This window comes from Ornithorhynchus anatinus, chromosome X1 (genome assembly GCF_004115215.2).
Source record: "Ornithorhynchus anatinus isolate Pmale09 chromosome X1, mOrnAna1.pri.v4, whole genome shotgun sequence".
Taxonomy (NCBI): domain Eukaryota; kingdom Metazoa; phylum Chordata; class Mammalia; order Monotremata; family Ornithorhynchidae; genus Ornithorhynchus; species Ornithorhynchus anatinus.
In genome coordinates this window covers 85,647,070-85,668,377 of record NC_041749.1, presented here as the reverse complement: position 1 = coordinate 85,668,377, position 21,308 = coordinate 85,647,070, and the positions used below count along the sequence as shown (strand labels likewise).

The following is a 21,308-nucleotide window of genomic DNA, read 5'->3' as shown; positions in this document are numbered from 1 at the left end:
CTCCCTCTCAGATGGGACCTGATTATCTCATATCTACCTGGTGATTGGCACATAGTAAACGCATAACACAATTATTATTATTAGAAGAGGTTAAAATTAAAGGGAGCTTGATGCAGATTGAGAAAACTTCCCGTGTTAGGAACACACTCCCCTTGGAAAGCCTTAGAACGTGTCTAACTGGTAATCCAGCTCCCCCAAAAGGAAGTGAGCTTCCCCCTCTCCAGGGTACTGGGGTCTGCCCTATCGTACAGCGCTCAGTACAGTGCTCTGCACACAGTAAGCGTTTAGCTAATACGATTGAATGAATTGAATCAATGAATGAAGGCTGTGGCCACCTTCGGGGTCCACCCACCGGCCTGCCATGCCATCAATCAATGGTATTTGAGCACTTACTACGTGCAGAGCACTGTGCTAAGCACTTGGGAGAGTACAAGAGAATTAGCAGACCAGATCCCTGCCCATAACAAGCTTCAAGCCACCTCCCAGCACCTACGTACGTATCTGTAATTTATTTATATTATCGTCTCTCTCCCCCTCTCTAGGCTGTAAGATCATTGTGGGCAGGGAATGTCTGATACATTGTACTCTCCCAACCGCTTAGCAGAGTGCTCTGCACACAGTAAGCCCTCAACAAATACGACTGACCGGGCTGACAGTCTAAAGGAGGGAGACAGACATTAATATGAATAAGCAATTTATAATATATAATTTAAAAATATGTTCGTAAGATATGTAAGTACACTCCGCCCTCCCCCCGGCCCCCTCAAATTCTTCCCCTTCCCTCATTCCCCCCCATCCCTCTCCCCCCTTCGCCCCTCTCCCTCCTTCCCCCTCCCACTCCCCCCTTCCCCCCCCACTCCCTGATCCCTCCTCTCCCCCATCCACCCCCCACCCCCAAGGCATTCTTTCAGTCCAGTAAATGTCACACCAATTTTTGGGGAATGAAAAAGACAGAAACAGATGCTGAAACAGTAATACTTTTAATAATATAAGAATAGGAATAAAGATGAATTAAGGTGTGTATTATCCGATATTCAAGGGCCGCCAACACCTTATATTAAACAGTAACAGAAATTTCATAGTAAAGTAACTATAAAAGGTAAATAACAGCATTAAATTTCATATTACTACCACTACCAGATATAGGAATTCTGGGGCTCTTGGATCCAGTCTTCCTCTGTCTCAGATGTTCAGCTCATGAAATGTTGATTAAAACAACAACAAACTCACCATTTCTGGCTAGAAGATGAATAAACCACTCCATTGTGGTACTGTAAATGTTGGCATAAGATGAAAATTTATATTTTATAGAACTGGTATATAAAAAGGACATAAAAATATCCATTTTAAATCACAGTTACTGACAGTACTGGTCAAAATCCTCCCTCTCTTCACAGTAGTTTCTTAACAATGGAATTGTATATGAAGATTGCAATCCCCCTGCTCTGCCCCCCACTTCTTTTACAATGTGCAAATATCAAGTAACAAAAACATTCTAATCGGCAAAGCCATAGCTTACAAGCAGAGATTCAACAGTGCTCCACCAAGGGGTGAAGAGTAAAAATATCAATAGTACTTTTGCTATAAAAGACAAAAACGAGTTAAGATAAATTATAAAAGTCATCCTATCAAAAGGGTTAAAATATTTTCAAATACTTATTTGCTACTTTGTGAACATCAAAATATAACATTTCCTTACAAACGCTATCTCCAAATGCTCTAAAGCTATTAAAGCAAGCCACCGTTTTCTTGGCATTTAACTTGGGTTTACCGTTACGTGGCATGACTTTTCCTTGCATAGGCTTAAGGCTCTCATCCTCAATGAATGTAACTTGAAGTTGGTACAGAAACGGAGCACTTTCAAAACCCTCTAAAACTCTAAATACTCACTACCTTCCTACCAGTCTTGACTCCTGGACGGGGAAAGAAACAGTATCGTTGACACACAAAAAATACTGCTTCGAGGGAATAAATGGCACTTGTCTTAAAAGTGCTTACTTAAAACTATCTACCTTAAAAGACTAACTTGACTATTCTAATGCAGCACTGGAAAGCCCGTTTTTTTAGCTAAGTCGAGGACCCTTCGGTTGGGTGGGCCCAGCCGCTCACTACTTTACACTCCCTGAATGTCACAGCGTGCTCTAGAATGGGACCCTTGGTCTAAAACCCTTTCGGTAGTACTGCCCAGAGCCCCACAGACGGGGGTTGGCTCAGAGGAGTCAATCAAGCTTACCTAGCCGGTGGGGCAGGACGGACTAGAGGGAGCCCTAAGACACAGCAGGATAAGTCAACTTGGTCCCATTCGGCTCTTGTTTTACAGAGCTAGGATGCACTTCGGAATGGAGTGTGGGCTGTGGGGTTCCAGTATTGACTTTTGGCAAACATCATATATTCTATAAACGTTACTAACTGATACTAACCGAAACCAAGGTCGTTTAACTTTCTAATTGCTACAAGTGACTTCTTAAACATTAAAGACCCCCCCCTGAAAACAAGATGCCCAATAAACTATGGCGCCCTTCCCTCCCATCACCATGGCCTTTTTCACCCTTTTTTTTAAACAGCAGGAACTCCGGAACAGAAACTTAACTAATTATCTTCTCCAGACTCCCGTTTTGCATCCTGCTCACTTGGTTCGTTTTTCTCGCAAGCCAGACGATGCAGATCCTTATTAACATCTGGGTAATCTTCCAGATCATCATACAGCGATTTGACGATATCGAGCTTCCTGTAGTCCTCGGGCTTGACTACACTTCGGACCACCTGAAGACATCTCTCCTTCAGGGTGTACACTGCGGAGACAGAATACTCTGAGCACTATGAAGCTCACTGCCACGACAGAGTCCGTACTAGACTCGAGGAGCTAGATGTCAGCAAAAGTGGGGAGCGCTTTGGCTCCGCAGCCCAAACAGAGGCCGAGACAGCTGGGTCCGAGGCTTCCCGTCAGTGCCGCGGCACATCCAGTTCTGAACTTTCTATTCTACACCTGCTCTTTCACTCCACTGGGACAAGAGTTTTCTTCTTGAGGTTCACTAAGGACGGGACTGTAAGGAATGAGCTTAAATCACAGCAGGGATGACTGAGGGGAAGCCTTCAAGAGAGCTTTCTGGCCGTAAGGGTCGAAAGAAACGTATCTGTGGTCTGGTGGGACTTTCTGCCTTTGGAAACGCTTAATGAAAAGTTAGGCGGCTATTTTTCTGAGACTGTCCATAATCGCATGCTTTCTTTACGGCAACTTGGACACAACACTAAAGAATTGGGGAACGTTCTTCCCACGGCACACCCCACCCAGATGGAGTACGATCTTCAAGTCAGTGCAAACAGATCTCCGGCATAGGAAAAAACGGTGGTGCACCAGTGCCCAGGGTTTACTGGGAACACAGTTCTTCTGGGACACAAGGTTCTTCAGACGTGACTAAATGACTGCGGTCTGAATGCTGAGCAGGGGCATTAAGATGAAAGGTGGTCCAAGTACCCTGTACACAAAGGTTCCCTCTCCCACCCCACCAGCAATCTTGGCCTCTTCACAAAATCAGGGGATGGGAGAAGCCAAAGTGTCATTGCTAGGGCCTGGGCTACATGGAACCTCTGAGGATTCACCCGAGGTTGGGCTACCAGAGGAAGGGTGGATTCTCTCTCTGAAGATAGGTCAAGAAAGGAAAGACGACCGCCCGTCCCGGAGGGTTTGGTTACTCTCCTGCCTGGAGGAAAGGGCTGGATCAAGTGACCTTCCAGCTCTGAATCTATGATTTTTTGGGGGGGTGGAGGGGGGTGGGTGGGAAGGAGAATTCTTCCTTCCCTAAGATTCAACGATGAGGTGTGATGCCTGCCATAGGGAAAAGCAACCTTCACGTTACCAGTGTTGAGTACGTGAACACCCCCCCCCCAACAAAACACAAAATATATTTTTTGTATTCGAGGATGACGCTCCCGACGCTAATGTTCGCTTACGTGTGAGGCTGAAAAGGTCGACGCAAAGCTCGTGGACCAAACTTAACTAGACAAAAATCCTTCTACGCCAAAGCGGATTTTATCTACCTCACCTGGAATCGTAATGTTGGCAAAAGTTGGCTGACCGTTCGCATTGGGAGTCGGGGAAAACAACTCCTTTTGGTTAACCAGAAGTCTATCGTTGGTCTCCTCGTCTCTGAACATCCACAGGTGACCTGTCGAGGAACAAAAATGAAGTACGAGAGACCCAGTGGCTTTTCGACACGGGCCACTGAGAAGAGTTACCTTGTTTTTCAGTGAAACGGCCGCTACCTTTATGAGCGGCATCAATTCAGTTCCCCAACTGCTCCGTCCCAAAACGCGTCCGAGCCCTCAACTGTATTCACTTCTGCCCTTAGGCCCATATCTATAATTTTAGTGGTCAACTCCGTCAAAATCATCAAATAAATGACATTCCTGCCAACAGCCCATACGTTACTCGCCCCCCCCCCCCCCCAACAGGGTTCAACCGCCATCCCCTTTCCCCTCAGACTCTGTCATAAACGGCCATTAGCCCCCCGCCGAAGCTGTGCTGGCTCAAGGGCTCCGTCCCTAACCGCACCCCCTCCCCCCCACCCCCCCGGCCTCACCCTGGTAGCTGTGCATTCTCCGGCCCGTGCCCGGCTGCAGGACTGGATAAAACTGCGGTTCTCCATTAAAGTTTATCCAGATGGGCCTGACGACGCGAGTGGTCCGGTTACAGAAGATGACCTGCGCCGGCTCCCGGGAATTGACGGAGCGCAGCGGGGACGACATGTTGAAGCGCAAAATCGGGGAGCTCGACCGACTGACGGGGAGTCTGCGACGCCGCCGGGACCGACCGGTCGTTGTGACAAACCGCCGCTGGAGCAGCGCCGTTTGTTTAACGCTCGAGTAGGGGATGGGGGCGTGGCCACGGCGCGCATGCGCAGGGCCGCCACCTCGCGCCTCGGGATCGTGGTAGCCTAAACAACGCGATTGTTCCCGGCCCGCCGTGATGTAATCCCGGGCCTGGAGGTAGAGGAGGGGCCCCCTCGAGGCCTCCTCAGGGCGGTGACCCCCTCGCGCCCAACCTCCACCTCCCAACGTCTCCTTCCACCCCCTTTTCCTGCAGCGTTCGAGAAATCATGATGTGTGGACCGCCCCCCCCACACACACATCCTCTTCCCCTTGGGTCACCCTCTGTCGATGCCTGAGAGACCCCATTTAGGTCCCCGAGCTCACTGACTTAGGAATTTACCAATCTGACCCTATTTATTTTGTTAATGAGGTGTCCATCCCTTCATATCCCAGCTCTGCCACTTGTCAGCTGTGTGACTGGGCAAGTCACTTCACTTCTCTGGGCCTCAGTTACCTCATCTGTAAAATGGGGATTAACTGTGAGCCTCACGTGGGACAACCTGATTACCCTATATCTACCCCAGCGCTTAGAACAGTGCTCTGCACATAGTAAGCGCTTAACAAATACCAACATTATTATTGATTCTATTTATCGTGATTATGTGGTCTTGTTTTTCTCTGTCTCCCCCGTTTAGACCGTGAGCCCATCATTGGGCAGGGATTGTCTCTATCTGTTGCCCAATTGTACGTTCCAAGCGCTTAGAACAGTGCTCTCATAGTAAGCGCTCAATAAATACCACTGAATGAATATGCACCACTCGCCTAAACTGCCATGGCGTTTCTGTGGGTGGCAGAGCCGTTCTCCCCTTAGGCCGGGTCCACGCTTCAGAAAATGCATACATTCGGGACGATTTTCCCCACTGCTTTCTGTGATGCTGGTGACCAGAGTTGGGAGGGTGTCCCGGAGGATCGATCAATCGATCGATCGCATCAATTGATTGGGAGTATTTATTGAGCTCCTACTGGGTGCAGAGGACTCGTGGCCTAGTGGAAAGAACCCGGGCCTGGGAGGTAGAAGACCTAGGTTTAATAATAATAACAATGATGGTATTTGTTAAACACTTACTATGTGCCAAGCACTGTTCTAAGTGCTGGGGTAAATACAAGGTAATCAAGTTGTCCCACAGGGGGCTCAGTCTCAATTCCATTTTACAGATGAGGTAACTGAGGCCCAGAGAAGCAAAGTGACTTGCCCAAGGTCACTTGGCAGACAAGTGGAGGAGCTGGGATTAGAACCCATGACCTCTAATCCCCGCTTTACCACTGGTCTACTGTGTGACTTGGAGCAAGAGTCACTTTGCTTCTCTGTGCCTCCATTCCTTCATCTGTAAAATGGGGATTCAATATCTGTTCTCCCTCCTACTTAGACTCTGAGTCCTATGTGGAACTTATTATTATCTTGTATCCTCTAGAGTGTAAGCTCATTGTGGGCAGGAAATGTGTCTGCTTATGTTGTATTATACTCTCCCCAGTGCTTAGTAAGTGCTCTGCACACAATAAGTGCTCAATAAATGCAATTGATTGAATGAATGAAAGCTAGTTGTGGACTGGGAACATGTCTACCAACTCTATTATATCATAGTCTCTCAATGGATTAATACAGTGATCTGCACACAGTAAGCACTCGATAAATCGGTGGATGGTATTTACCAAGCACTTAGGTGCACAGCACCGTACTAAGTGCTTGGGAGAATCCAACGGAATTAGTGGACACACTTCCTACCCACAAGTTTACAGTCTAGAGACGACTGATGGATTACCATAGTGCTTGGAACATAGTAAATGCTTAACAAATACCATTATTATTACTAATAGAATTAGCAGACATGATCCCTGCCCTCAAAGACTTACCATCTAACAGTGGAGATGGACACAACATATATTTCAAATAGGAAGAAGTGGTATAGTATATACCTCAGTGCAATGGGTGAGGGAGAGGGGTGAGTATCCAAGTGCTTAGGTGTCAAAGAAGTACTGAAGTAGCAGTTGGGAGATACGTAGGGTGGAGAGAAATGTACCCTAATACCAGCATAGTTTAGTGGAAAGAGTAAGAGACAGGGAAACACGAGACCCGGCTTCCAGTTCCAGCTCTACCACGGACCTGATGTTGAACAGGACTGGACTTATTACATAGCCCTGCTTTATCCTGGTGGCACTGAAGAATGGCCAGAAAAGGTACTTTGGGAAGCAGCATGGCATAGTGGATAGAGCACGGGCCTGGGAGTCAGGAGATCATGAGTTCTAATCCCTGCTCCGCCACTTGTCTGTTGCGTGGCCTTGGGCAAGTCACTTTGCTTACCTGGGTCTCAGTTACCTCATCCGTAAAAAGGGGATTAAGACTATGAGCCCTATGCGGGGCAGGGACTGTGTCCAACCTGATTTGTTTGTATCCACCCCAGCGCTTAGTAAAGTGCCTGGTGCACAGTAAGCGCTTAACAAACACCATCATTATTATCATTATTATTTTAACTCTGGGACGTGCCTTTGTGGAGTAATGTCAAGATCTCAGTGACTCTCTCAAGGTAGCAGCCAAATTTGCTTAGTAGCATGCCCAGATCTACTGGAGGTGTCAGATGCCTTTGTAAGGTCTCTGAAAATAACATAGAGGTCCTTGGATTGTCCTCTGCATTTCTCCCTTTTTTCTGGCATTTGTCAAGCACTTACTATGTGCCAGGCACTGTACTAAGCATTGAGGAAGATCCAAGTTAATCAGGTTGGACACAGTCCATATCCCACATGGGGCTCACAGTCTTAGTTTCCATTTTACAGGTAAGGTAACTGAGGCACAGAGGAAATGAAGTGACTTACCCAAGGTCACACAGCAAAATAGCAGTATGGCCTAGTGGATAGAGCATGGGACTATGAGTCAGAAGGACCCAGGTTCTAATCCCAGTTCCACCACGTCTGCTGTGTGACCTTGGCAAGTCACTTCACTTCTCTGTGCCTCAGTTACCCCATCTGTAAAATTGGGGATTACGACTGTGAGCCCCATGTGGGACATGGATTGTGTTCATCCTGATTAGTTTGTATCTATCCCAGGGCTTAGTACAGTGCCTGGCCAATAGTGAATACTTAAAGAATACCATAAAATTTTTTTTGAAAAAAGTGGCAGAGCTGGGATGGGAACCCCGGCCCCTCTGACTCCCAGGCCTGTGCTCTATCCACTAGGCCATGCCGTTTAAGTGCTCTAAAGATCATTCGATCGAATTTATTGAGCGCTTACTATGTGCACAGCACTGTACTAAGCGCTTGGAATGGACAGTTCAGCAACAGATAGAGACAATCCCTGCCCAGTGACAGGCTCACAGTCTAGCCACCTGTGATCTAAACCACATTATAATCCTGGGTTGGTTGGTGATATTTTTCACTTCTGGCCCAAAAAGACTCTGCCTAGGATTTTTGCCAGTAGTGAAAAGCAATGAGATACCACACTCCAATCTGCAACTGTTTCTTCTTGAAAACAGTGATAACGGGGGCATCTTTAAGATTCTGTGGTTTCTTCTCTTTATCAGTATGAGTAGCACTCTGCATAAAAAAGAAGTTAAAGACATAGTGTTGCCCTCCAAAAGCTCACAATGTATTTGCGATTGTGCCTGTGTACTTGTTTAGATGTCTGTCTCCCCCCAATAGACTGCGAGCCCATTGTTGGGCAGGGATTATCTCTCTCTCTTGCTGAACTGTACTTTCCGAGCGCTTAGTACAGTGCTCTGCACACAGTAAGCACTCAATAAATACTACTGAATGAATATGTTAAGGAAAAACCTGAAATAAATGCCTTGAAGGCCTCGCTGACAAACGATGACCTCCAATACTCAAATTTAGTAGGCTGTTGTCATTATTGGGGTTTAGTGAGATTTATTTTCCATTCATTGCACGTTAGACCGTGAGTCTGTTTTTGGGCAGGGATTGTCTCTGTTGCCGAATCGTACTTTCCAAGTGCTTAGTACAGTGCTTTGCACACAGTAAGTGCTCGATAAATACGAATGAATGAATTAGGGAGCTTTCACTGACAGAATTACCTTCTAGACTATAGGCTCCTCGTGAGCAGGGAGGACGTCTACCAACTCTGTTACACTGTACTCTCCCAGGCACTCGATTATAGTGTTTTGCACACAGTAAGCGCTCAGTAAATATGATCGATTAACTGACTTCCCCCCCAACCCCTGTTCAGAATTAGCCCCATGTGGAATAAGGACTGTGTCCAACCTGATTAACTTGGATCTTCCTCAGTGCTTAGTACAGTGCCTGGCACATAGTAAGTGCTTAACAAATGCCAGAAAAAAGGGAGAAATGGAGAGCACGATCCAAGACCCTCTGTGCTATTTTCAGAGACCTTACAAAAGCATCTGACACCTTCAGTAGATCTGGGCATGCTGCTAAGCAAATTTGGCTGCTACCTTGAGAGAGTCATTGAGATCTTGACATTACTCCACGAAGGCACGTCCCAGAGTTAAAATAATAATAACAATGATGGTATTTGTTAAGCGCTTACTATGTGCCAGGCACTTTACTAAGCGCTGGGGTGGATACAAACAAATCAGGTTGGACACAGTCCCTGCCCCACATAGGGCTCACAGTCTTAATCCCCTTTTTACGGATGAGGTAACTAAGGCCCAGAGAAGAAAAGTGACTTGCCGGAGGCCACGCAGCAGACAAATGGAGGAGCTTACCTCTAATCCCCGCTCTACCACTGGTCTACTGTGTGACTTGGAGCGCAAGAGTCACTTCACTTCGCTTCTCTGTGCCTCCATTCCCTCATCTGTAAAATGGGGATTCAATATCTGTTCTTCCTCCTACTTAGACTCTGAGCTCCATGTGGGATCTGATTATCTTGTATCCTCTAGAGTGTAAGCTCATTGTGGGCAGGAAATGTGTCTGCTTATTGTTGTATTGTAGTCTCCCCAGTGCTTCTGCACACAGTAAGTGCTCAATAAATACAATTGAATGAACGAACGAATGAAAGCTAGTTGTGGACAGGGAACATGTCTACCAACTCTATCAGTCTCTCAAGTGATTATTACAGTGATCTGCACACAGTAAGCACTTGATAAATCAGTCAATGGTATTTACTGAGCATTTAGGTGCACAGCACCATATTAAGTGCTTGGGAGAATACAACGGAATTAGTGTACAAATGGCTTACCCACAACAAGTTTACAGTCTAGAGACGATTGATTGATTGCCACAGTGCATGGAACATAGTAAATGCTTAACAAATACCATTATTATTACTAAGAGAATTAACAGACATGATCCCAGCCCTCAAAGACCTTACCATCTAACAGGGGAGATGGACACGACATACATTTCAAGAAGGAAGAAGCAGTATAGTATATATCTCAGTGCAGTGGGTGAGGGAGAGGGGTGAGTATCCAAGTGCTTAGGTGTCATAGAAGTACTGAAGTAGCAGTTGGGGGATATGTAGGGGGGAGAGAAATTAAGACTGTAAGCCCGATGCGGGGTAGGGACTGTGTCCAACCTGATTTGTTTGTATCCACCCCAGCCATGGGGCTCACAGCCTTAATCCCCATTTTACAGAAGAGGTAACTGAGGCACAGAGAAATTAAGTGACCTGCCCAAATCACATAGCAGACAAGTGGTGGAGCCAGGATTAGAACCCAGGTCCTTTGATATTCAAGTACGTGTTCTTTCCACTAGGTCACGCCGCTTCTCTCCCTGAAAAACTATTCTCCAGCCCCACGGAGACACGTCCAATCTCTAGCTCCCTTCCATTTCCCCGTAAGGCCAACATCTCCCATTTGGACTCCGGATCCAACCTTCCTGCTCTTGATGCACAAACCCATGTCCTCAATTCCACCCACTCAGCCAAACAACTCCCTCACAGCCCCTTTTCCCTCCAACCCCCAGCCCTGAGCCACCTCTACAATATGCTTCTTCCCCTCCCGCACTCATGCCACGTAGCGCTCTTGGCAGAAATCCAGGCACCAGGCTGACTTAGGCCACTGCAGATTCATCATCATATGCTATAACCCTGCCTTCTCTTCTGCTTAGCAACAGTAATTCTCCACTGTCATCAACCCCCATATGCCCACGGCTCCCATCAACTGTTCCAGACCTTCAACTGCCTCCTGAAATTCTCAATCCCCTGCCATCCACATTTATGAACAAACCTGTAATTTATTTATATTAATGTCTCTCTACCTCCCCAGACCGTAAGCTCATTTTGGGCAGAAAATGTGTCCTTTCGTTGTTCCATTGTACGCCTCCGAGTGCTTAATACAGCACTCTGCACACAGTAAGCGTTCAATAAATGATCGAATGAATGAATAACCTTGTTGACAAAACTGAAACCATCAGGCATAAGCTCCCCTGTTTACCTCCCAAGCTTCCTCTGACTCCCACTTCCACTCTTTCATCTTCTGCAGCCATCTCTCAAGCAGAGATCTTCTGCCTTACAAACTCTCCCCCCTCCACCTGCACCTCATTCCTTTTCACTTTCAAAACTCCCCACGGGGAGTATTAATGGGTGGAGTTTCCATAGGGGTAATAGTAATAATAATAATAATGGTATTTGTTAAGCACCAGGTGCCGAGCACGGTGCTGGGGTAGATCTAAGACCAACAGGTGGGACCCAATCCCAGTCCCACAAGAGTAGGAGGGAGAACAGGTATTTAATACTCATTTTACAGATGAGGAAACAGAGGCTCAGAAGTGACTTGGCCAAAGTCACCCCAGCAGGCAAGGGGTGAAGCCGAGATTGGAACCCAGGTCCCCCACCTCCCAGGCCCACTCTCTTTCCACTAGGCCACTCTGCTTCTTTCCCACTTGTGCGTACATGAAAAATAAAATGAAAAGTCAACTATTTACTTTGATTATCGTTTTCAGAAAGGAATGTGTCTCGTTCTCCTATTGTACTTACCCAAGCACTTAGTATAGTGCCTTGCATCCAGTGGGTGCCCAATAAATACCAGAAATCACTACAACTATTTCTTCAAAGGTCGAGGAAGTGGTGAAATCACCTGTGAAAGGAGGGGGGTGTTTGTGCCAAAGATAACTTCACAGGGGCTGCAAAACCAGAGTGTTAGCACAGAGCGAGCAAGCGCGCTAAAGAAATAGCAGCATTAAAATCAAATAGGGCTATCGCCAAAGAGAGCTAAACCAAGAGGGTGCTAAAAGGGCGAGCTAACTGAATCTACAGATTCAATTTGCCCATCTCCAGCCAAATCACACAAGGCCAATAGAATCTCCAAGTCCTTCATTTGGTTCTTAGTTAACCTGAACCCAACACTTCCCAGTTCTCGGTCTTATTAGAAGACAGCAAAAATTCAATTTCGAGAAAACATTTAAAGAAGAGATGGGGGTAATTGCCCTGAGCCTCAAGCCCCGGGTCAGGGGGGGATCCCACCCCTCCTGGAAAGCTGAATTCAAAAGAGTAATCATCCTATGGAGCCCTAGTCATGTTGATTTATTCAGGTGACCCACACACAAAAAACACCTAAATTTCCTGGTTAATTTTGATCAACTTTCCAATTGGCTTTGGCTAGGCCTGAGGAAAGGTGTGGTTTCTTAGCTAAGAACAGATCTTTCAAAAACACTCTATAAGAGGCTATAGCGTATTTCTAAGAACTTGATGAACTACGTTTCTCTCTCTGTAGTTAGTTTGGTATCACAGATCAAAACAATCCTTGAGCACTTTGTATTTTCCCATTGAGTTTATTGGACTGATCCAGAAGATAAACGCAGCTCCATGGATGGTTTCTAGGACCAAGTGGGTCATACTGTATTTACCAAACTTATCTGGACAGAAAAATATTATAAATGTGCGATCTGTTGGAACATTCACTGTTTCTACCCGGCTATTCAAAAGCAATGTACTGATTAAAACACCCATGAACCAGTGTTTCTGGAATTTGAAATATTTTTCCACACTCTATAGCCTTCACCTATGAATCGTCCTTGAACAAGTTCCATAAAAAGGGGAATATTCCACTCTACTTTGTCATTTGCTACAGAACGCCTCAGTAAGGGGCATTTTGGGCCGCAATCAATCAATGATATTTATCGAGCGCTTACGGTGTGCGGGGCACTGTACGAAATGCTTGGGGGAGGACGATAATGAAGAAGACAAAGTGGACAAAGCTAAAAATAAGGGGTGAAACATAAAAAAGGGGTCCTAGATTCCTTTCTGCCTCAGTGTAGTGGAGGAAGAGTGCACTTCCCCACCTTTCTCCAGTCCCACTCCAAAAAAGCTACCAGATGATAAATCCCGTGAGCAAGGCTGGACAAACTATTTGTGTACTTGAGTTGTCCCACCTTCTGCCCATTCTAATTCATTCAATAGTATTTATTGAGCGCTTACTATGTGCAGAGCACTGTACTAAGTGCTTGGAATGTACAATTCGGCAACAGATAGAGACAATCCCTGCCCATTGACGGGCTTTAGCAATAATAATAATAGTACTTGTTAAGAGCTTACCATGTGTCAAGCACTGTTCAAGGTGTTGGGGTAGATACAAGTTAATCAGATAGGATGCAGTCCCTGTCCCACACGGGGCTCACACTCTTAATCCTCATGAGGTAACTGAGGTCCAGAGAAGTTGTGACTTGCCTAAGGTCACCCAGCAGACAACATGGCAGAGCCGGGATTAGACTCCCAGGTCCTTCTGACCCCCCAAGCCCGTGCTCTATCCCCTAAACCAGGCATCCTAGGCCAGCACTAGCCAGGAGTCATGACGAGGTCTGGCTACCTCAGCCAAAAGTGACGTTTCTGCCCAGTAAAATCACGCTGGTCAGAAATGCTGGCCCGACGAGTGACAGAAGGTCAGTGTCCCTGGACTCCTCGGTCCCAACCTACCTAAAGGTAATGAATGGCTTTCTGGGAATGGACCTCTTACTTAGAACTTGTTCGGAGGAAGCCCCAGGGCCCAGCTGAAAGCAAACAGGGCCCAAGGAAGAACAGGACTCCGGTCTGAAGCTTATGCGAAGGATGCATAAGAGACTAGATGAGAACATCGAGAAGTGGGGAGATGGGTCCTAAGAGGAATGGAGGAGGCTGAGATCCACAGGGCAGGGCTTTCCAACCTCTTTTACCACCCTGAGTGCTCTTTCTGTCCTCTCCCATCTCCCCCTGGCCCCAGGATGACACCAAGGGCTATTCTCTGGAGCCAGGGATCGGGAAGCGGAACAGCAGCCGCTGGAGCAGATGAGAAGATCGACGGACCCTGCTGACACCGCCACCATGGCAACCGGCTCCCCCGAGTTTGTCCTTTCAGAGATGCTTCTTGCTGTGCTCTCAGCAGTGGGGAAGAAATCTGGGAGCCAGTGGTGGCGGAACCAAGCAACGGGTGCAGTTTCTTTTCTCACATGCTTGGGCTACTGTTGCTCAGCTTCTCGCAGAATTCCCTGAGTTCTCCCTTCCGGGAGAAAGTCCGGTGGAAAGCCGCTCAGTAGTGATAGGAGGGGCGGTGGAAAGGAAGAAGGGAAGAGAAGGGAAAAGAAAAAAGGGAGCGAGGGGAAAGGGAGAGGAGAAGGGGAAGGGAAAGCAGAGGAGCAGGGGGAAAGGAGGGAAAGACAGATTTGGGGGTGGGGATGGGGCTTTCTGCCACCAGACCAGCAGAAGCCCCACCAGCACAGCACGGGAGACAGAAGAGATGCCTGGAATGTAGCTCTGGGGCTCCCTTGGGCACATTCACCACTGCCAGGAGTATCCCAGCGGTATCAATTATTATTATTATTAGTATTCTAATTATTATCAAGGGATACCTCTGGGATCAGAGGTAGAAGCAGACTGGCCTAGTGGCAAGAGCATGGGCTCGGGAGTCAGAGGACGTGGCTTCTAATCCCCTCTCTGCCACTTGTCTGCTGTGTGACCCTGGCCAAGTCACTTCACTTCTCTGTGCCTCAGTTACCACATCTGGAAAATGGGGATTAAGACTGGGAGCCCCACGTGGGACAACCCGATTACGTTGTATCTACTCCAGCGCTTAGATCGGAGCTTAGCACATGGTAAGCGCTTAACAAATACCATAATTATTATTATTATTAGTAGTATTATAATTATCATCCACAGCAGGGTGGGCACATCGGAAACCTCTGAAATTGCCCGGCAAATGGCCTTTCCAATCCCAGCGGCCCCTGAGGGGAAGGGGCAGGTAGCAGTGGTAATAATATTCGTTAAGCAGTTATTGGGTGCAGAGCACTGTACTAAACACCGTGAAAGAGTACCTAGCAGGCAATTAGACACGGACCTTGTCCATCAAGGGACTCGGATTGTCCCCATCTCCTCCCCCCACCCCTTGGAAAAACCTACCCTAGTCTGAGCGCTTACCTAAAGATGGAGGAAGGAAATCTTTGACTTTCACTAAGAGGGGCACCCTCTAGTTGATTAGTAAATGAAGTTTCAGGGGCAACAATTGCAGTCGCAAAGAGTGAGGGATGATGCAGGGAGTTGTGCCCTGACCTGTGAATGAACTGTTCGGTCCTCTTGGTAACCGTGCTCCCGGTTTTAGATGTCATCGCCCTCTTGGGCACCAGTGGAACATGCGGTGATATTTGCCATCCGGACAAGTGTTGTGGGGCCGGGGTGGGGGGGTGGGGTTGGGTTTTCTTTCTCGTATTACAAAATACTGAATTTCGCCAAGCCAAGCGGCTCCCAGGGGTGGATGGAGATGAAAGAATGCTCATCGCTCAGAAAATAAGATCGGAGCTTGTGAAACTCAGCTGTTTGCTTCCTCCCAGTGAATGTGCATCTATTCTAGACCGTGAGCTCGTTGTTGGGTAGGGATTGTCTCTAATCTGTTGCCGAATTGTTCTTTCCAAGCACTCAGTACAGAGCTCTGTACACAGTGAGTTCTCAATAAATACGATTGAATGAATTCCCGGAAGGGTACGGGGCGTTTCATCCTGCAGAGAATATAGCACACCCAGGACCTTCAAACGCAGTGTCATCTGAGGGGGAAGGACGGGCATTCATTTGGCACAGATCAGAGGACATCACCCGCTCATCTCTACCTTCCCGTGAAGATAAAAGTGGGTTCTTCAACAGGCCAACGGGATCTGGGTAGGACTGAGCTAGACCTGGCGGTGTCAATCAATCAATCAGTGGTATTTACTGAGCACTTACTGGGTGCGAGGTAAAAAATGAAGTCAGCCGGGCCCCTAGGGTAGGGCATTTTCAATATTTTTTTAGAATCCATACGCTTAGGACGGTGTTTAGCACCTAGCTTAACATGGCTTAACACGTACCATAATTACTATACACTTATAGACTCAGACTTTCACATGAAAGGTACCCCCCGTCCCTGCCACCCTCAGGCCCCATAAAAAATGAGAACGCAGCAGCAGAAGTAGGTCAGAAGACAAAATAACTCCTGCTTTGCAGCCGTTTCTTCTTGCTGGGTTCCCCCCTACCTGCACCCCTCAAGTTAAGGTGCCCGACTCGACTTTTACTAGTCTTACCTATTTAAAAAGTCAATTTAACCATTTCTTAAAACAGGCTACCTGGAAACATCTCCTGCCCCCCAGAACTTCGTCCTCTCTTTGGGGAGTGAGTGGGTCAGCAGTTCTGTGCACGGCCCATATCATGAGGCCCCACAAGAGGTGCGTGTCAGGTCATTCTTCACTTCCACCCGCTGGCCTGATAAACCTTTGCACTTATTTTTTTTGCCTTGTTCCAGGTTCCCACTGTCCCCTTCCCCCACCTTCCCACTTGCTTCACCCTTCCCTAGGGTGGCCACCGATGGCCCTTGAGGATACCGGAAAGACATATGTCACATCACATCCATCATGCAGCCCACAGCGTACTTTAAAGATGTCGAATGACATCTCTTTGAGGAAGTCTGACTGAGGCCACCCAAACTTAGAATGAGCCCTGCCCCCCAACCCCCTCCCCACCAAAACCTCTCACCGTCCCCCAGAGCCTTTACCTTGCACTTCCCGGTCCCTGTGAACACTGGCACAACTTTTGAGCCCTAGAACTTGGTGGCAGGAACTGAGGCAGAGGGAAGCAGACTGCTTAAAGTAAAGACGCCAGCCGTACGGATATCCAATGTTCTTCCCTGGAGAGCTAACAGACTGGTTTAAAACTTGATGAATGGCCACCCTTCCCTCTCCATAGCCCTTTTAAATATACCTCACCACAGCTCTCCTACACACCACCCATCTGTGACCCTGAATCCGAACCCAGCCTCTGGGCCACGTGGCTTCCCAAGGCTGGCCCCGTGTCCTTTAACTTAAATCCACTTCACAGAAAGTAGCATGGCCTAGTGGAAAGAGCAGGGGCCTGGGAGTCAGAGCACCTGAGTTTTAATCCTGGCTCCGCCACTTGCCTGCTCCGTGGCCTTGGGCAAGTCATTTCACTTCCCCGTGCCTCAATTTCCTCATCTGTAAAATGGGAATTCCATACCTTTTCTCCTTCCTACTTAGACTGTGAGCCCCAAGTGGGATATGGACAGTGTCCAACCTGATTAACAGGGTTTGGTACATAATAAGTGCTTAACAAATACAGTAATGGTTCCTTTTTAAACCTTGTCCGGCTACAGCCAATCCTATCCCTTGTGGGCCACTTGCAGCTCATACGGCCTGCTACCTCCCCAAAGCTTTAGGGTGAGAGGACCAGGGGAAGAAAGAATGAGGGAGGTGGTGGCGTGCCTTCCCAGGCCTCCTCCCGGACCTGGTCCGGTCATTCATTCATTCCATCATATTTATTGAGCACTTACTGTGTGCAGAGCGCTGTACTAAGCACTTGGGAGAGTACGATAAAACAATAAGCAGACACGTTCCCTGCCAACAACGAGCTTACAGTCTTTGGGGGGTCTTGAGCAGTACCGACTGCAAGGGATTTACATGGCAGGGAAAGGACAGGGGTGACCTTGGCGGGACGAGGTCCAAAAACCAAAAGCCCGGCCCAGCAGGGGGTAGGACGGTAGGTGGGGAGGCCGCAAGGGAGGATGGGATGGGGGATGGGGAAGGTGGGGTAAGGACCAGAAATAAAAAGGCTTACCTGGGCAACAGGTCGGGCCATCACGCATAATCATGTCCAGTGTGTGTGTGGTGTAGAAGTCAAAGGTGCCAGGCTGCCATGGAATTCCCAAAATCCCAGGAGCGTCCTGTCTCGAATCTCCCTCCCTGGAGCTCAGACTCTTCCGCCCGGGTCTCCACTCCACATGGAGTACAGCGCGGGCGGGTTGGGGGAGAGGACGACGACGACTCGGGACTGGAAGCCGCCGGCCTTTCCACATCTAGATAGTGCTGGGAGGGGTCGCCTGGCAGCTACAGCACTCAGCTCCAAAAGTGGGGGCTCTGGTAGGCCCAGGTGACGCACCAACTGTTTCTATACTCCGGCTGTGCACCCTCCACAACTTGGATGGGCTGCAGGATGTTTCCCTGTGCTTCGGTGTTCCGAAGAATTTCCGGGGGTTGGGGGTGGGGGCAGTGCATAATCCACTGAAGACTCTAAACCAGAGGCTAGACAACTAGCGTTGGAGTTTAAATATCCTAGTTTAGCAGCCCTTGGGGGGTGGGAGGGCGAGCACGAGGGTGTCTCTTGAGGCAATGCTAATGCAATAACTTGGATTTCTTGTCACACAGCCTACGCGAGGCATCCGTAAACTGTGATTTTTGGAGATCAGCCAGATTGCTCTTGAGGTCCTTTACTTTTCAAAGAGCAGAGCAGCTCAACTCGCTCATCTAGAGCTCTAAGTACTCATCTTTGTACTTCAACTACACATTCTACATACGTAGAATGTAGTAGATTATAACGCCAAGAGAAGCTATCATAACCCTGCTCCATCCATTTCCGGTTGGTCGATAATCCCGAAAAGAAAATGACTAGAATCAAAACAGCCAGTTCTTGAAGTGGGTGGGTGTTGGGGAAAGGGATAGGCAGGGCCGAGCCTCCTGCCATGTAATAACTTCAGTTTCAAAAGAGGCACTCCAGGGGAGTTGAGAAAAACGGGCTAGTTTCATGTAGTTCCGTGGACCTAGTTATTTGTCTATTGAGAACACGAGAACATTTCTTGAACTGCTGGTAGCAGGCCATGAGATAAGGTGTTGCTTTGGGGAACCAATTCTGGTCTTTTCTCTGGAAACGTGCTCAGCGTGGCGGGCCGGAAAAAAGCATTCTGACAGGAAGATGCCGAGGCAAGAATTTCAGGAAGCCGGATTCAAGTTAAAGAGCCCACTACAGAAGCTGAAGGGAAATGGTCACGGCCGCTGTGTTCCTTTTTGGGAAGAAGGCCCTCTGTCGGGGCTAACCGTGAAAATGGGTTCAAAGTTCCTCCCAGAAGGAGAGAAATTGAATGATAATTTAAAAAAGACCAACTGATCCAACTCAAGAAGGAACCCATCAAAGCTTCCTCTGAGTGGGATGAACCTGGAGATGGATAGACGGGAAGTTATTCCACAACTGCGCAGCTACTGCAACGGAAGCGCTCCTGTGTAGCGTCGGACACCATCCTGCTTCTAAATAACCAGCTTAGCTATTTGCAGCTCTGATCGCAAGGAGTGGGGAGACTCTTTGGCCGTGCGGGCGTTCCCTGCAAAGAGACCTCCCCCGATATGTTTTCTTGGAATCAGACAGACCCTCGCTCAAACCGGGGCTTCAGAGAACTTGGTGCCCCTCTCCCAACCCAGCTTTTTCACTCACGTATTAGAAGAGGAAAAGGGGTCCAGGCCTCACACCTCTGCTTTTGCCTGTCACTCCCATGGAAAGAGTAGATTTACCTTATGGGAGCAGACAGGGTGAATATGGAATTGTGGTTCCCCGGATCCCACGAGACCGAGGTTGAGGGGCACTGTAGGCAGTCCCACCTGATGAGTGGGTGTTTTGGACCACCCTTTGGCTCAGAGGGCGAGAGAGGCAAGTTTCACCTCAACACAAAGCACTCAACATAGCCACTACTGACACCTAAGAGAAGGCCTGAAAGCACAAATGGCAGGATTCCAGTGGGTGCGAGGGACCTTCAAGGCTCAGCCATTTCCTAGCACGAGTGCTCAAAGGCCAAAGAGGAACTTCCGTGGAGAGCTGGCCCCAGAAGAAAGTCCCAGTATGCAGCATAGTAGCAATAGTAGAGTAACAATAAGAGGATTCAAGCACTTGCCGCATGCAGAACACTGTACTAAGCGCTGGGAAAGACAAGATTTCTGCACTGGGTAAAGGCAATAGGAACTGGGAGCAAGTGTGGTGCTCAGAGACTATTCAGGCATTAGGAACACTAAACATGACAAAGGGCACACCTGGGATAAAGTCCTGGTTTGAGGGAAGCAGGGAGGGGATGGGGGCGGGGTGGGTGTGGGCGTCTCTCTCTGCAAGGCAGAAGCAGCTTCTTGGAGCTCGGGGCCCTACCGGATGGCTAATAAACCTTACTGAACTCCAACTAGGTCAACTGCCTGCTGAAACTGCCTGGGGATCAATGCTGATGGTCAAATCCTTCAGGCACCCTCCGAAACTTGAAGGTTGCAGGGTGAAAAGGAGGACAACCCTTCTTCACACAGTGAGCGGTAAACATCTGCAATTTGGAACCACAGGGAGTTGTGCAGGGCACAAATCTCAGCAGGTTTGAGAAGGGTTAGCATACATATGAGAAGCAGCGTGGCTCAGTGGAAAGAGCACGGGCTTGGGAATCAGAGGTCATGAGTTCGAATCCCGACTCTGCCACTTGTCAGCTGTGTGACTGTGGGCAAGTCACTTAACTTCTCTGGGCCTATTACCTCATCTGTAAAATGGGGATTAACTGTGAGCCTCACGTGGGACACCTGATTACCCTGTATCTACCCCAGCGCTTAGAACAGTGCTCTGCACATAGTAAGCACTTAACAAATACCAACATTATTATTATTACATTCTAGGACAAGCAGTCCTGGGCCTTACTCAAGGGAGTGTTTTGGAAAAGCGGGGAGTTAGGGATGTTTGTAGGCTCATCTCTAACCACCAGGATAGATGTTAAGGAGGGAAGCAGCGTGACCTAATGTCTAGAGCCCGGGCCTGGGAGTCAGAAGGACCTGGGTTCTAATCCCAGCTCTGCCGCTTGTCTGATGTGTGATCTTGGGCAAGTCACTTCACTTCTCTGTGCTTCAGTTACGTCATCTGTAAAACGGGGATTAATACTGTGAGCCCCACCCGGGCCACAGACTGTTTCCAATCTGATTAGCTTGCATCTACTCCTAGTACTTAGGACAGTGCCTGGCACATAGTAAGCAAAAAATCAACACCCAAAACCCCTGCCCTGATCCTCCAGGTATCTTATTACTACTGTTGGAAACCTAATCCCAGGCTGGATGGACATCGATCTGACCCAGTAATGCCATTGTGGGTCCCTGCCATCGACAGAGGTAGCACGGGCCGGGGAGTGTGTTGGGAATGCTCGGATTGAGTGCAGGTCCTCAGGGCTCCCACAGCCCTGCAGAATCGGAAGTAAATCCAAAGTGGTGCCATGAGAAGTACGGGAACCTGTGCTACCAAGTTGGGGACACCATAGCGC

The 21,308-nt window shown here is 48.2% G+C and overlaps 1 protein-coding gene across 2 annotated transcripts; it reads right to left on the bottom strand.

Moving 5' to 3' along the window:
- Positions 1–961: 961 nt before the first annotated feature.
- On the bottom strand, positions 962–20,474 carry VHL (von Hippel-Lindau tumor suppressor). Of its 2 annotated transcripts, none has more exons than XM_029051407.2 (3): positions 17,831–20,474; positions 4,044–4,166; positions 962–2,792 (listed from the first exon to the last, which is right to left on the bottom strand). In XM_029051407.2, the coding sequence occupies exons 1-3, from the start codon at positions 18,066–18,068 to the stop codon at positions 2,590–2,592; spliced, it is 564 nt and encodes a 187-aa protein (XP_028907240.1). In that variant the 5' UTR covers positions 18,069–20,474; the 3' UTR covers positions 962–2,589. The 2 variants fall into 2 exon arrangements, with proteins under 2 accessions (XP_028907240.1, XP_028907241.1); XM_029051408.2 differs by lacking the exon at positions 17,831–20,474 and adding an exon at positions 4,581–4,871.
- Positions 20,475–21,308: the final 834 nt, after the last annotated feature.